This window comes from Aythya ferina (assembly GCF_964211825.1).
Source record: "Aythya ferina genome assembly, chromosome: 2".
In the NCBI taxonomy this organism is placed as follows: Eukaryota; Metazoa; Chordata; class Aves; order Anseriformes; family Anatidae; genus Aythya; species Aythya ferina.
Genome location: NC_140297.1, coordinates 156,174,482 through 156,189,299, shown reverse-complemented (window position 1 = coordinate 156,189,299; position 14,818 = coordinate 156,174,482). Strand labels below are relative to the sequence as shown.

The 14,818-nt window shown below is 42.1% G+C and overlaps 1 protein-coding gene across 1 annotated transcript in view; it reads left to right on the top strand.

Annotated features, from left to right (window-relative positions):
* The window catches only part of COL22A1 (collagen type XXII alpha 1 chain), a 222,941-nt gene that overhangs the window by 91,769 nt on the left and 116,354 nt on the right, over window positions 1-14,818 (top strand). The window contains exons 7-13 of the mRNA XM_084512133.1: window positions 369-492; window positions 2,164-2,439; window positions 3,491-3,571; window positions 4,164-4,277; window positions 4,835-4,879; window positions 10,820-10,873; window positions 11,638-11,673. Coding sequence (XP_084368259.1) covers window positions 369-492; window positions 2,164-2,439; window positions 3,491-3,571; window positions 4,164-4,277; window positions 4,835-4,879; window positions 10,820-10,873; window positions 11,638-11,673 — 730 coding nt within the window. The remainder of the gene's footprint in view (window positions 1-368; window positions 493-2,163; window positions 2,440-3,490; window positions 3,572-4,163; window positions 4,278-4,834; window positions 4,880-10,819; window positions 10,874-11,637; window positions 11,674-14,818) is intronic.

Sequence of the window (14,818 nt, the reverse complement as noted above, 5' to 3'; positions counted from 1 at the left end):
TCCACTGTCAGATTTCAGAGGTCTCCAGTGCATCTAGAGAAGAACAGGACGATTTGCTGCATGCATGAACTGAATCATCAGGTGAAAATCAATTGCTTTGACATGATGAGTCTGAGACTGAAGCTTTTTGCTGTTCCTTATTTAACCTGAGAGCTTCATTGTTGGAATGGAGAAGGGCTCCTCAAGGACAGAACCACCTGGAGGGCACAAGCTCATGTTCATCGTTTTTAAGCTGCCAAATACAGCAGATTTTGTGGGAACGACATGATACTTTTGGGAAGCATTGTTGGGACATGCAGAGTTTTTAGAAATTCTGCTCTACACTGCTAAGCCTGATACATTGCTCTCTTTTTCCCTCCCCATGCCAGGGATGTATTCCCACAAGGTCTGCCTGATGAATATGCCTTTGTAACTACCTTCAAATTCCGGAAGGCTTCCAGAAAAGAAGACTGGTATATTTGGCAGATTATTGACAAGTACGGCATACCACAGGTATGAGACCCTAAGGTTGGAGTAAAGGGCCGTCTTTTCCAATCTAACATTCTTAGTATTATACTAAGCTTAGAGATTTGAGTGTGCTTCAGCAGGAGATGGTTTGGTTGGGTTGTATGTTTTTCAGGGTTTTATGTTTTGTTGGAGACAGCTGAAAACCTGAACTGTGTAGATGGAGAGAGAAAAAAGAACTCAATATTCTCAGTAATATTTTCAAAAGCGCCTTCAATTGTGGTGCCAAAAGTGTTCTTAGAGCCTCATGAGCCTTGTTTCATGCACAGTCTCTTGAACTTTGGCCACTAAGTGTTTGTGTACCTGCTTAGTTTACAGACAGCTGACACTTCTAAGTCAGCACTGATCTGAGACGGCATTTCTAGCCAGCATGGTGCCCAGCTGCATGGAGATGTTGAGTCAGGTTTGGAGGCAGCCTACCCTGTGTTGCTTCCATCAGGCACAGTTTGGTGCCAATGTGGCCAAACTCCTTTCAGCTTTGCAGCTCATGGATGCTCCACTGCTTCCCCAGGCTCTGAGCTCTGCTCCATTCCCTGCTGCTTGCCAGTAACTGTCTGTCTTTGATAAAAGAGAAAATCAATTTTTAAATGAGCTAGGAGTATAACGTCTTCAAAAGCCTATGTTTACCTACTCCGTAGCTTGCAACATGGGGTATGTGTAGCACGATGTTGCTAGGAATGGCTTGTGGAGAGAAAGGCAGAGACATGTAAAGGAAGAAAGATGGAGGGAATCAATGGTGAGGTATTGATTCTGCAGTGATCAAGTGGAGTGGTGTGATTTAATAGAAGATTAAAATGGAATTTTGTTTTCACTCATTTGAAAATGCTTTGCCTAAGAGTGGTCACCTGGGACTTCATTTTTTATGTGTTACACTAGATAATTTTACTCTGAAAGGAAGACATTTGAGGCCATCTATCCTTAAACTTCTAGCTTTCCTCCATCACTAGGCATTGTCTCTTTTATTTCTAATTAAATGATTTAGGTCAGGAACCAGTCTTCAGCACTGACTTCAAGTCGCACAGCTTGTCTGTGTCCACACTGTGTAATAACATGGTCCTAGGTCTCCTCAGAGCCCGAGGCATAATCATTATTGTGTGTTTTGGTCTTCAGTTCAAAGTGTCTTGAATAATCTGTAATGCTACAGCGGAGCAGACTGTTTGCATATCAGGAAATGAGGGGTTTGTCCATGCCCTGTGGGATGGTTGAGGACATGTGAGGGGGACTAAAGAGCACAGAGCCTGCTGGGAAGTAGTGGAGGATTGCACAGGGTAAAGGGATCCAAAACAGGCTCAGCTTTGTCTGTATACTTTTGGGGAGACGTCTCTGACATGTGCTAGCACCCAACCGTGCCCAAGCATTGCCAGGGAGGCATTATGGTGGCATGGGATGAAACCATACCAGGGACAGTGCTCATGAGGAGAGGCAAGGTCAGGATGGTCAAGGGTTTGTGCTCAAGCCAGTGCCCAGCCCTGTCTGTTCACTAGAACAGGTATAGGCTCCCTATCCAACTTCATATCTCATCCAAAAGAACATCCTCTGCTCTTTGCATCAGCTTCTAACCAAATGCCTGTCTTTGGGGTGTCAGTTGCAATGGAAAGCAGGCAGGAGGAAGGAGGAGGCTGTACACCTAATGGCAAAATCACCTCTGTCTGTTTTCAGGTCTCAATCCGTCTGGACGGAGAGAACAAAGCCGTGGAGTACAATGCCGTTGGGCTCACCAAAGATGCCGTGAGAGTGGTCTTCCGCAGCGCACGAGTCAGTGATCTCTTTGACCGCAGCTGGCACAAGATTGCCCTCAGCATTCAGTCAACAGCTGTCTCGCTGTACATAGACTGCAAGCTGGTGCAGATGCTGCCTATTGAAGACAGGGAAAATATTGACATTCAGGGAAAGACTGTGATTGGCAAACGTTTGTATGATAGTGTCCCTATTGATGTAAGTACTGCGTGTATCAAGTAGAACTGGTGTAACTTTCAGTGCTGGGCTTGCAGCATGTGATTGTATTTTGGGGCGTTTTTGTTGTAAATGTCCCTTATCCTAAAGCAGCATAACTGGAATATTACCTGTGTTGCACAGCTAAAACAGATTGGCATTTCATCGCGTGTAAGACTTGTGGCCTTTTATGCGAGATTGTCAATATCTATGTAAAAGGGATTAAAAATGAGAAATGTATTTCATCTTTCGGTCTAGTCCCAGGATACACAAGAGTTAAGATCAGAGACAAAATCATCCATAAATATGATCGAAATAAGTACTGAGCTACACACATAAAGATGTTTTTCTGTCCAGTCTGGCCTTATGAAGGTTTCCACTTGTGACAGCAAGGGATGGGGAAAAAAAAGAAATCCTGATGACTAAGTAGAGTCACGACATAGTCTCTATTCCTTGGAAAATAAGGCTGATATTTAATAGCTCTTGCTCTAATTGAACTTAAGGTTATACCTGCACATTGGTCTGGTTGCTGCATTAACCTGGTATAACTTAAGCATGATGGGTGGTTTGAGACTTAGGTAATCTTTCTTAGCTGCACAACAAGGATGGGATGTGCATATTAAGTGTGCTAATAGCATTTCTCACACAGGGGTAAATGGTCAGAAGATGCAAGTCGCAACAGGAGAAAAACAAACCTTATGTCTAGATGAAATTCTAGGAAGGATATAGGTGGGCAAAATATGTCTTCCCAGACAGGAATTTGGCCAGGACACAGCGATTAGCAGAGTTCCTTATTGAATTAAAACCTGCATCACAGAGTTAATAGGCGTATTCAGGGGCTCATTAACACAGCACTCTTGAAGAATGCTGAGATATTGGTCTGTTATTGAGAGAGAAAGAAAGAGATTGACTACGGGAGTCACAGAATCGCCATGAATTTAGCCCCATCTGGTTTTTATTTGCATTCATCTGCACCGTGTGTATCCAAACAAAAGGACATGTGGTCTTTAATAATTCACTGTCTCTGAGACTATTGCCTCACTTTGTCTTCCAGTTTGATCTTCAGCGGATGGTTATTTACTGTGATTCTCGGCATGCTGAGCTGGAGACCTGCTGTGACATTCCCTCTGGACCAGTAAGCTTCTTTTTGTCATTAATTCATTTTCACATGAACACTCTTCATTGAAATCTATTACACAAACCAGGAAATTTATGACAGTGTGGGTTTATCATTTTTATAATGATGGTGAATCAAACCTAGCTATATAATTGGTAAAGTAGCAGTGCCAGAAGAGAACTGTAAAGGGATGAGTATGAGGAATTTGAAGTTTCCAAGTCACTTTTTCCCTGTCAAACTGTCATGGGAAACAAAACCCTGAAGTGATGATGGAACAACAGAAATTCAGCATGAAATATTCAGCACGAATCCCACTGGTTTTATTTGGGGAGAGCTAACACAGTGCCAGTTACTGCTTAGTTTCCTGTGCCCAGCTCTCAGTAGTCACTTCCACTCCCCTTTCACTCTTCTCCTCTCGATCCTGGTTAAAGAGATTCATTGTTCATTTTGCCACATTTTCTCCCATTGCTCGAATGAATGGCTTTTGTGGGATTTCATTCCTAACATATTTAGCTGTGCAGTAATGCCTATGCGGTTTCTCTAAAGTGGGTGGAAGATAAAGTTTTCTAGCATCAAAGTCTTCATCATGACCCTGAGTGTTTGGGTGCAGTGCCAGGTCACGGTCCTGACAGAAGCACCTCCCGTGGAAGTGAAGCCCACTGTTGGCAGCGAGCAAGTTGCCCACCTCAAGACCGTCAATTGCTCCTGTTCTGCTGGAGAAAAGGTGAGTGTAGAGTGTGTTTTTTTTTCTGGTATGTTGAATGGGTTTGGAAATAATGATACCATGCAAGTGAGTTATAAGAAAGACCGTGTTTGTGAAGTGCTTGGAGACCTAGTGGTGGTAAGCACTTCACAGAAAGAACCAGATGGTGGGATGTCTATAGAGGTAATGGCAATCTTCCCAGGTGTTTTATCTTTATTTAATTCAGTTTTGATCATGCTGATAGTCTTGAAAGCAACCTTGGAGAACAAAGTGGTTATTTTTATCCACCCCAGTCTTGTGCATCGTTCTTCAGTTGAGTAGGAAGAAATTCTGGAAATAAATATAGCCACCCTGAGAAAGATCTCATACCTTTTAAAAATCATATAATGCTTGTATTGGCTGTGACTGGGACCTCTGAGCAGCCAACTTCACTGTCACTGCTTGTGAAGACCTGTCACTTTTAGCCTGCTGTCCACTAAAACCAGAAAACCTTTCTGTTGTTCTCAATGACTGTGGGATTGGGTCCCTTTGTTATATAATGGCAAGATCCATCTGACTAATCATGTTTTTTTCTTTAGGGTGAGAGAGGCCCAACCGGCCCTGAAGGTCCCAAAGGCCAAAAGGTCAGTAAGATGTGCTGGTTCATCTGTCTGATAAAGCCAACAACAAAAAAAAGGCAGTTTCAGAGTAAATAGAGGAGTTGAAGATTTTGAGAAATAAGGATCAATTTGACATATCACTAAGTTCAGATACTTTTCAATGACCTTGGAGTGCTGGGGACTCTGCCTGACTCGTAGCTTTGCTCTAGGCTTGCATTTGAGCCTCTGTTGCCACTTGAGAATAAACGTGTTCCAAAATCTTTTCACATAGGTTCTAAACTGGTGTTTTTTGCAAACTCCTATTTTTCACTGGGTCATGCACAGCTTTCATGATGAGTCACCTGGAAACCCTTCTGTGCTGAGCCTTGCTCAGCAGCACTAGATAGCTGTAGGTTAGGTAGCAGCCTCCCAGTCACTCTCTACAATGTCTCCTGAGAATGGGGCAAGGGATTAGCCACAATCTGTTATTAACGAGCGCGTTTTAGTCATGAGCTGATGTTAAATACAGGCCACTTTCCTTAGTACTCTTCTTCCTAGATAACAGGGTAGGAGAACGGTTGTGATGGCTGCTTCAAGTTTCACAGTGCAACCTCTATATTATCCTGCATGTTCTGCAAGCTTCTTTGATGTGTGTGTGTTGTGCACATTCAACACGCAGGCATTCTCCTTCTTGCATGGCTCTAGTTCGAGCTGTGAAACAGACTTAGAGGAGAACACTTGTACTGGAAGAAAACAAGGGTTCATGTTGCTTTAGAGGTGAAAGTTGGTGGTGTTGGTGGTTCCCAGTTTCACCATCTGTGTGATTAAAAAGCCTTTGGGGAAGAATCTGTATTCAAAAATGTTTCTATATGAATCACTTTTGCAAATTCAGTGACTGAATTTAAAACTGGTGAATAAACTCACTGCAGCCCAGCAAAAGGTATTCGGTTGTCCTGAAACACTGTGAGAGAGGAGAGGAGAGGAAAAATATCAGGGTTTTGGAAGGTCAGATATCCTCAGCACTGATTTTGTTGTGGTGGAGTTGGTGTTTTTTGTTGTTTTGTTTTGGTTTTTGTTTGTTTTTTTGGGGGGGCAAACTTTGCTCTTCTGCCTGCAGAGAGAAACCTTGAGTGATGAGGATCTGTGTTTGGGGGTATGTTTTCTGCTGGCAATAAAGAGCACGGGTGCATTAGTGTTCAGATGTGCCTGACTGAAACTGCAGAAAATATTTCCTTATGGGAATATAAATAGCAACTTTCTATTTTAATCTGTGACAGCCTAAATAATAAGGGGCTGTTTTGAAGAATGGCAGAGCCATGACTCCTGTGAGGAGGCTGCAGAAGGGCGATGAGGGTTATAATAAAAGTGCCCTGCAGCAGCATCCCGTTGTCTTTCAGTGCTTTGACAAGGTCTGCACACTGGCAAGGATGTCTGTAGTGTGCAGCACGGCACAGTGTAGGAGGTATTAGTTGTTTACGTAACAGGCTATGTCCAAGCACCACAGCAGGAGCCTTTTTTTAACAGATCTCCAAATGGCTGTCCCACCCCTGCAGGTGGGTGACTCGATGGCTCTGGAGATGTGTATGGCTTTTTGTTGGATGTAGTGTTCCATGACTTGCATGCTACTAAGGTAGGGCCATGTCACAGGCACTGAGAGTCGGGGATGATGCCACTTAGATGGCTCTGACAGCAGTCTGGTACAAACAACTGATGATTTGAGGCAGACAGCTTAGCTTCTTTATCTGCTAAAGAAGGCAAGCCATAGATTTGATTCCTGACTAGCAAAGATTAAATAATATATAAAGCCCTTGACAACAGTCCTTGCACAGGCCAGCCAAAGACCAGCTTGCTGGAGATCAGCTTTGTCCCAATCCCTGCTCTCTGTGCAGAGACAAATTTCTCTCCCCTCCTTTCTATTTGTGTATTATTGAGCCACCCAAACTGAAATGCTGGCAATAGGGAAGAAAGGAGGTGCTATTTGCAGCTCTCCAGTATTACCATGAGGTGGGCCAAGGCCCCACAGAAATGACTGGCTTCTGCATTATGGGGTAGAGGTGTCCAAAATACGGTCTAGGGTCATTCAACTCGTCTCCTTGTTTCTAAGGGGCAAGGTTTTAAAGTTGTGTTGTTGTGTAATGAGGATGGCTCTAAAGTTTTTTTTAAGGGAATGAATATTGAATATTTCTATTTGTTACATAAATCTAAGAGCTGTGGCTTCAAGAAATGCTACAAAAAAAAAAAAAAAATTAAAAAAAATCCATATCCACCATACTCTTAGGTTTGATTAAAACACGCTAGCAAGCAAGTACAGCCTAAGAAAAGACTAAGCATTAATTGACTAAATGGAGAGGTGGGAGTAAACTAATTAAGAAGGAAAGGAATTATCAGAAAAAGGTAGAAACAGTGATGTCAGGACTCTGAGTCAGAAGTCATGATTTTCTCTATAGACATCAACATAATTGAACATCTCTTTATTGGGGGTGAGTTGCAAGGCTGAAATCTAATCCTAAATAACCAGAGCCCTAGGGATATTTAAGTGGACTGTAGGCACTTGGGCATTATCCAGAAGTATTTTACAGGCTGGTACTGAGAAATACCCCACAAGGGACCTTATGGCCATATAAGTACGCAGGAAAGCAGCTGATGTAGCTGCTTCAAAAAAAAACTATGTGCAGCTGGTGTGAGTCACCTGAGAAATGAGTCCCACTAGGGGGTACTAATAGCAGTGGAGATCAATGACAGAAACCAAAATAAACCCCTTGCCCCCAAAAGGGGGATCTTTAGAGAGGCTGATAAAAGGAAGAGGACTGTAACACTATTTCTCTAGAGTAAGATAGTTGTTATTGTTGTTTTGTCTTGGATTTCTTTGTTTGTTTTTCCCTGGATTAGAGCAGTAGCTGGTGGCTTATTCATTCCTTGTCCAAAGTAGAAATAATGGCTACTTTTTTTTTTTTTTTTTACTTTTTTTTTTTTTTTTCTTTTCAGTCAGTTTGAGGGTCTGTTTAGCAAAGTGATTGTGACAGTCATCTATCCGGGTTGAAGGCAAAGAGATTAGTGTTCAGGCTCCATTATCCTGAGGTCCCAAAATATATTTCTTCTTTTGGTAAGGGTTGTTTAGACAAGCTTTTCCTATGGTGCTATCTGACTGGGGTAATACTCCAAGCATATACCCTGCATGGGAGGATAATGAGTTTCTGTCCTTCTTTAATTTGACTTTCAAAACCCATGGCAAAACAGGAGCTTGCAGTTACTAGAAAAAAGTAGAAAAAAAATATCTTAGAGATGAACATTTTTGCTTCAGTCATCTATGCTGCCAAACTTGGGTTTCTGTATGGAGACGCACTGTACATGTTTTGGAAGGAGATACAGTAAAGGATGGTGTTGGGGAAGAGCAAGATAGGAAATAGCCTTGGAAGAATTGGCTTGAACTTGGGTCTTATTGACAAGTTTTAGATTCTAACAGCCCAATGGAATATATTTTCCTTCTGTACTTGCCACCCATGCTGTGTTTTTTGGAGGCAGACAGGCTGGCTGGAGCACTGGGCTGATGGTCAGTGGGCTTCTGTTCTCTTCTAGGACTGCTGTCAATCTGTGCTCCAAGTTTAAGGAAAATCTTTTATATGTGGGATCTGTTTCCATCCACTTCGCAGAAATGGTGTTGCTTACCTGCCTTTGACTATAATGGTGTTTGTTTTTTTTTTCCTCTTGGCAAAATTGATATGGATGTTTTCAAAAGCCTATCTGCATCAGGGGAAAAGAAAGCATGATTTTGAAAAATATTTCAGTTTCTGGTGCAGCTAAACACATTTTTTGGACAGAGATCAGGACAAAATGAATCACAGAATCACAGAATTTCTAGGTTGGAAGAGACCTCAAGATCATCGAGTCCAACCTCTGACCTAACGCTAGCAGTCCCCACTAAACCATATCCCTAAGCTCTACATCTAAACCTCTTTTGAAGACTTCCAGGGATGGTGACTCCACCACTTCCCTGGGCAGCCAATTGAGATAAAAAAAGAAATCCTATGCAGTCCACATGGGACGACTGGGGAGTGGTCAACTGGGATGACTGGTCACTGGATTTACTGCCATTGTGGCAGTTCAAAATTCCCATTCCAAGTCTGAGATATTTTCAGCCTGATACCATGTCTACACCAGACTACCTAAACTGCCTACAATCAAAAGTCAATGGCGGGTACAAACAGGTGAGGCATGTGCAAGGAACAGTGTTACTGTGTTTCAGCATGATGGATGGAAGGCTCAGCAGTATTGCTGGTATATGTGTTCTGGGTGAGAACCAGGCAGGAGGTAACTAGAGGTGCATAGGCAGAGCCTTCTGCTCTCCATCACCTCCTGGTGCAGGAGGACTCAAAGGAGTGACTGGCAACACTAAAAATAGCTTTAAACAGGTCATTTATGTACATACGTACATAAGTAATGTACGTATGCTCAGCTGGTCCCTCTTCCAGTCTTAAGACTCTGGAGTACATGACCATGGTTTTCAGGCATTTTTTTCTGCACTTGTAGGTTTTATCATCTTTAGTTCTATATTTGATAGATGTTTATCAAATGGTACATCTTCCTTGGCTCTCTGTTTATTTCACTCCTTAACCTGGAAAATATTTTCTCTTTCCTGGGTGAAAACTATCCTTCTTCTACGGGGCCCCCGGCACAAGAAGGACATGGAAGCACTAGAACAAGTCCAGAGGAGGGCCACAAAGATGATCAAGGGGTTGGAGCACCTCTTCGATGAAGACAGGCTGAGGAGGTTGGGGTTGTTCAGCCTTGAGAAGAGAAGGCTCCAGAAGCACCTTACAGCAGCCTGCAAGTGCCTAAAGGGGGCTACAGAAGAGCTGCGGAGGGACTCTTTGTCAGGCAGTGCAGTGATAGGACAAGGGGGGGGTGTCTTTAAACTAAGAAATAGAAGATTATGATTAGATATAAGGAATAAATTCTTTTCTCAGAGGGTGCTGAGGCACTGGCCCAGAGAAGCTGTGGATGCCCCATCCCTGGTGGCGTTCAAGGACAGGCTGGATGGGGCTTTGGGCAACCTGGTCTGGTGGGAGGTGTCCCTGCCCATGGCAGAGGGGTTATAAACTGATGGTCTTCAGGGTCCCTTCCAATCCAAACTATTCTATGATTCCTAGAAAACAAGTGAAGATAAAGTTTTGTCTGGGTTTTATTTGATCACTGTTCCTCCCTATATACTTGTTTTTCCAGTTTTTGTTTCCCTACCAATCATAATTTGGATTTTTTTAATGTTTTCAACTATCTTTTTACATCTTACCTTTCTTTCATTTCCATTTGTGGAAGCAGTGAGAGTGACTGTGTGTGTTGTACCTTTCTGCTAGGGAATGGAGGAGTTGGCTGATCATGAAAACCTGATGTGAATGAAAACAATGTTTTTTCAAAATTGGAAGTATAAATATAACTCTAAAGTCCTGACAATATTTACAGGTTTATTTTTTCCACATCTTAGATGTGCACCCTCTAGGTGTTATGCAAACCAACTTTCTAAGTTCTTCCTGGTTTAAGAGAAAATAATGACTTCTGAAGTACTTCACAATAGAGAGCTCTATGCCTAGCCAGTGCACCCTGAAGGGTTCCAGCAGTATTTTCATATGAAAAATAGAGTGCAAAATCAATCTGAGAGCTTGGGCATTCAAGTCTGTATAAATGTAATGAAGTCCACCCCGTCCTTCTGGACTTTCAGCAGGAGCTGAAATCTCAGTAGAGACTAGTGGGAACAGAAGTATCCACAATCTCAGCCAAGCCCTCATTGCACTGCTCTCCAAAAAGCAAGTAAAAAATAATGAACAACCAAATAAAACCACAAGGCAGCCAAAACCTAACTGTGAAATGCAAACACCAACATCATGCAGCTCACAAGTGAGGACAATGGGGAGGATAAGTGGAAATTTTTGTCCATTATTTCTGGGCCTGTGGTTATCTCTGTGGTATCAACAACCTTTCTTCTTTTTGAAGGGAGAAAGCGGCAGTCAAGGGCTTCCTGGACTCAGAGGAGAAAAAGGAGAGTCAGTAAGTAAGAAATAGAATGATTTTTAGATAACAAGGTGGAAATACAAGTAGTTTTTCTCTCCTCTACATGGAACATTTGCTCACAGTGTTAGTGTACTCTGTTTAATATGTTTCTCTTGCTGGGCCTTTATACCAGGGAGAAACTGGTCTTTCTAGCATCCATTGGCCTTTCAGGGGGGAATGGATGGGTTCATCCCTGAGTTTAGTTGATAATTAACTTAGTATTGGCATTTTAGTTAAAATATGTGTCTTGGATGTACTTGGTTTTAGCACAGCTGCACGTCCAGCAGAGGACAGTAAGAGGCAACTACACACAAAGAAGATGCAAATCTCTCCCAACTTCTTTACATTCAGATAACCAAGATCCTGCTTTCCCCAGCTGCAATTAGTGCAAATGCCAGGCTGAGTTTTTAAGCAAGGAGGTTTTTAACCCTCAGTCTAATTAGAGTTGCTGGCATCTTTGATTTTGAAAATGTAATATCAGACTCTGGTATTGGTGAAAAACAAGATGTGTTTTCTGGTGCTAGAGTAGGAGAATTGGGGATGGGCTATCTATTTTAATTTGTAACTGAAGTATTTTTGAGGGATTTTGCCCCGAAAAGTAACTTTACTTACATTAACCATCCTGTGATTGTGTGCATATATGTATTAGTGATATTTATGCACACACACACATAGATATCAAGGAAAAGATGAAATATGTATTTACAGTATAGTTTGACACCCTTGCTATTAAATGTACCTTCTTCTTTTTGCATTTCTAGGGCAGAGTCTATGGCAGAGGAGAAAAAGGAGAAAAGGTAAGATCTAATCCATTCTTGAACTAATTAAATGAGAGATGCTTGCTTAGCTTGGAGGTAACTTTTGGAGGGCACAGAATGCAATAGATGTGATACAATTGGATCTTTGTGGGGAAGTTTTATATTGAGTTAAGCTTCTTTCTATAGAAAAGCTTTCAAGTGTTCATTGCTTTTCCCCTTCATATTCTTTGAGTTTCCTTTGTGCACTGGACATGTAAAATGCTATTAAATTGAAATCATAATCTTTGTTTTATGTAAGCAGCAGTGAGTTCATGGAGGATAATGCAGTAAAGTAACTGTCTGGAAGGATGAAAAACAAACGGAATGTATAAGTTCAAGTTTATTGAATTTTCAACAGGATTAAATTTGGGTCATGAGGAGACTGCTATAATTCTTTTTTTTCCATTGGATATTTTCATTAATAACCTGAAGGACAAAAGCCAGAGTATTTTCATATTGCAAATATCAGTTAAGATAGAGAAATAAGACTTAGAGTTTTAAAATTAAAGATAGAAAGTAACACCACTGAAAATTGCTGGATCATCTGTCTTGAAAAATATGTTCAACTGTGATCAACAGTGAGAAATAAAGCATAACTGGATTAATGTATATCGAAAGAGACATGAATTTCCAGACAATTCTGGTTGGGAACTTCCCACTCCCCCAAAAAATGAGGTTATACACCTAGAATGAAAAGGGCAAGTAGCTGTTTCCCCCCACAACTCCATATTGCACCTGGCTGTGTGTGTTTTCCTTTTTTTCCAAAATGAAATTTCATGTTGTAGGGTACAATGAGAAAAGATCAACAGGAGGGTCTAAGAGATGGATGGGATGAAATAAGGAAATCGTCATGCTTCATACTGCAAATGGGTTTAAGAGTCTGTGGACCTGTTTTCCAGGGATTCTGTGGCTACCCGATTGCTCAGGGAATTTAAAATAATATTGGATTGTGATCTGAAAGGAAGATTGCTGCAGTGGCAAGAACATGGCATTTATGGCCATTCCATCTCCTCATTTGTTCTTTCTATGATTATGATATATTGATTGTATATGGTGGTAATGTGTCATGTGAAATTACAATCTAAATGAGGGTTGCTCATGGCAGGAAATATTATTGAGCTGGGCTAGAGACATGGGGGCTGTAAAGCGCACATTTCTGCATCCATCTTCCTGCAGTCCTCCTACTGACAGCCACTATTTAGCCTCTGAGACTCAGAATTCAGCCTTTGGAAACCAGCTCGTGCTTGGCAGGTGGTGAGAGTCAGCAGTCTGATGGGAAACATGATGTTTACAATGTAAGTTGTGCTGCAGTTGAAGCAAGTTCCTGTTTTCTTATGTTCTGATCTCTGCAAAAAGTGGTGGAAAACATCACTCCATCTATAGTATTCTCATGCCTGGAAAAATAGGTCTGCAAATCTGGATCAGAGGGGGGAAAAATAAGAAGATCTCCCCAGACACAATAGGTTTGCCCAGAACTGCTCTGATTGGGATAGCCAAATAACTCAGACTGCCCCAAATGACTGTAAAGGCACAGAGATCCCGGAGCTGATGGCCAGCTTATTTTGTTGATTTGGAGCACCTACCAGCCAAGGCAGCATGTGCTCCTCTGCAGAGGATGTGCATTTGGGAGCCAGTGTGTGTGCCTCCCGTGTCCACCAGTGCCTGAGAGTCATTGCTGTTGCTGATGGAAAGCAAAAATTGACATGCTGTGACTCCCTAGCTTGATTAAAGGGAACATGATGGGGTTTGTGTCTGTGTGTATTTTTTTCTGAACATAAAAAATCATCTTAAAGTCAGCCTTTAGGTGTAAAGGTGAGCATTCAGTAGCAGAAAGTGGTAGGTAGGGTAGGGAGGTCACCCCTGCATGTTTGTGTGCAGTGGATATATGGCTGGAGGACGTGTCTGTGTCTTGCTGTCAGAAGAAGCCTCTTTGAGAGGGAAGGGGCCAGAACTACGGGGTGATGGGCTACACGTATCTGTGATGCTGATTGCCATCTACCATCCTGAAAAAGGAGGAGCACAGCCTAGGAAACGAGACCTTTTCCAGACAGGAGAACGTGACACACCTGGAAGGAGAGGATTCATGTGGCTCCTTTTTGTTTGCCTGCTGTGCTGTAATGGCTGCGTGAGCATGAATTCTTGTTTTTCACTCTGGCTGTGACAGCTTTATGTTTCCTTGATTTTATGGGTATGGGCCAGGGCTAGGAAACTAGATCAGAGATATTTGACTTCAAACAGCTGCAGTCCGTGCAATCTTTGTTATGTGTGTGCTGTGGACTCTCTTGTAGGAACAAGGCTCCCATCCTAAGTGTTGAGAGAGGAAGGTTATCACACTTTTGAAAAGACTGAGATGATGAGATTAAATCAATCCCCTTACTATAGTATTGCTTTCCAGCTGTGCTAGTGCCAAACACCTGCCAGATCGTGTTTTTGCCAAGTATTGTGTGTAGGGCAATTACGTGAGGTCTGAGGCATTTGTTAGAGGACAAATCCAGTGCTTTTCCAGGAGGACAACAGTGGCACTGGCCTTGCTTCCCCAGGCCATTACCTCAGTTATATCTCTAAGTTAAAGCCAGAGTGGTGCTTGCATTAGAACACATAACATGCCAAGCACATCATTAGTGGTAAACCAAAAGATAATAGCAGCTGTGGCTAAAAACCTAATTCATGTCGACATGAGGTCTTGTGTGACTTTGTAAACCAAGAAATTTGCTGTGATGGAACAAGTGACAGCCCAGCGTGTCCTGCCAGCCCTAAAGAACTCAGCTTGATGGAGGATGATCTCTAGGTGCAGAAACATGCAAGTACAGACCAAGGAATTGTACACAGATACCAAACCAGAAAATAACGTAATGTATCTTCAAGTGATCATGCAAACTGCTCCTGGGTAGATTTTCTTATTCAGGTGTGGTTCTGTTGCCATTGCTCTGTGTTGGATCTTGATTTTCTGCTGTTGGCCATCATCTTTCAGCCCTTGAAGTGTTTAATCCCCGTGGCATTAAGACATAGTCTGTTATATTTCTGTTCCTAAATTTGTGCTGTGTCTTTATTCACTTGTTTTTCACACATTCATGTTACCAATAGGCTGATTTTATATGGTAAAATATCCAAATCTGTAACATGATCAACATGAAAGGCACTGTTT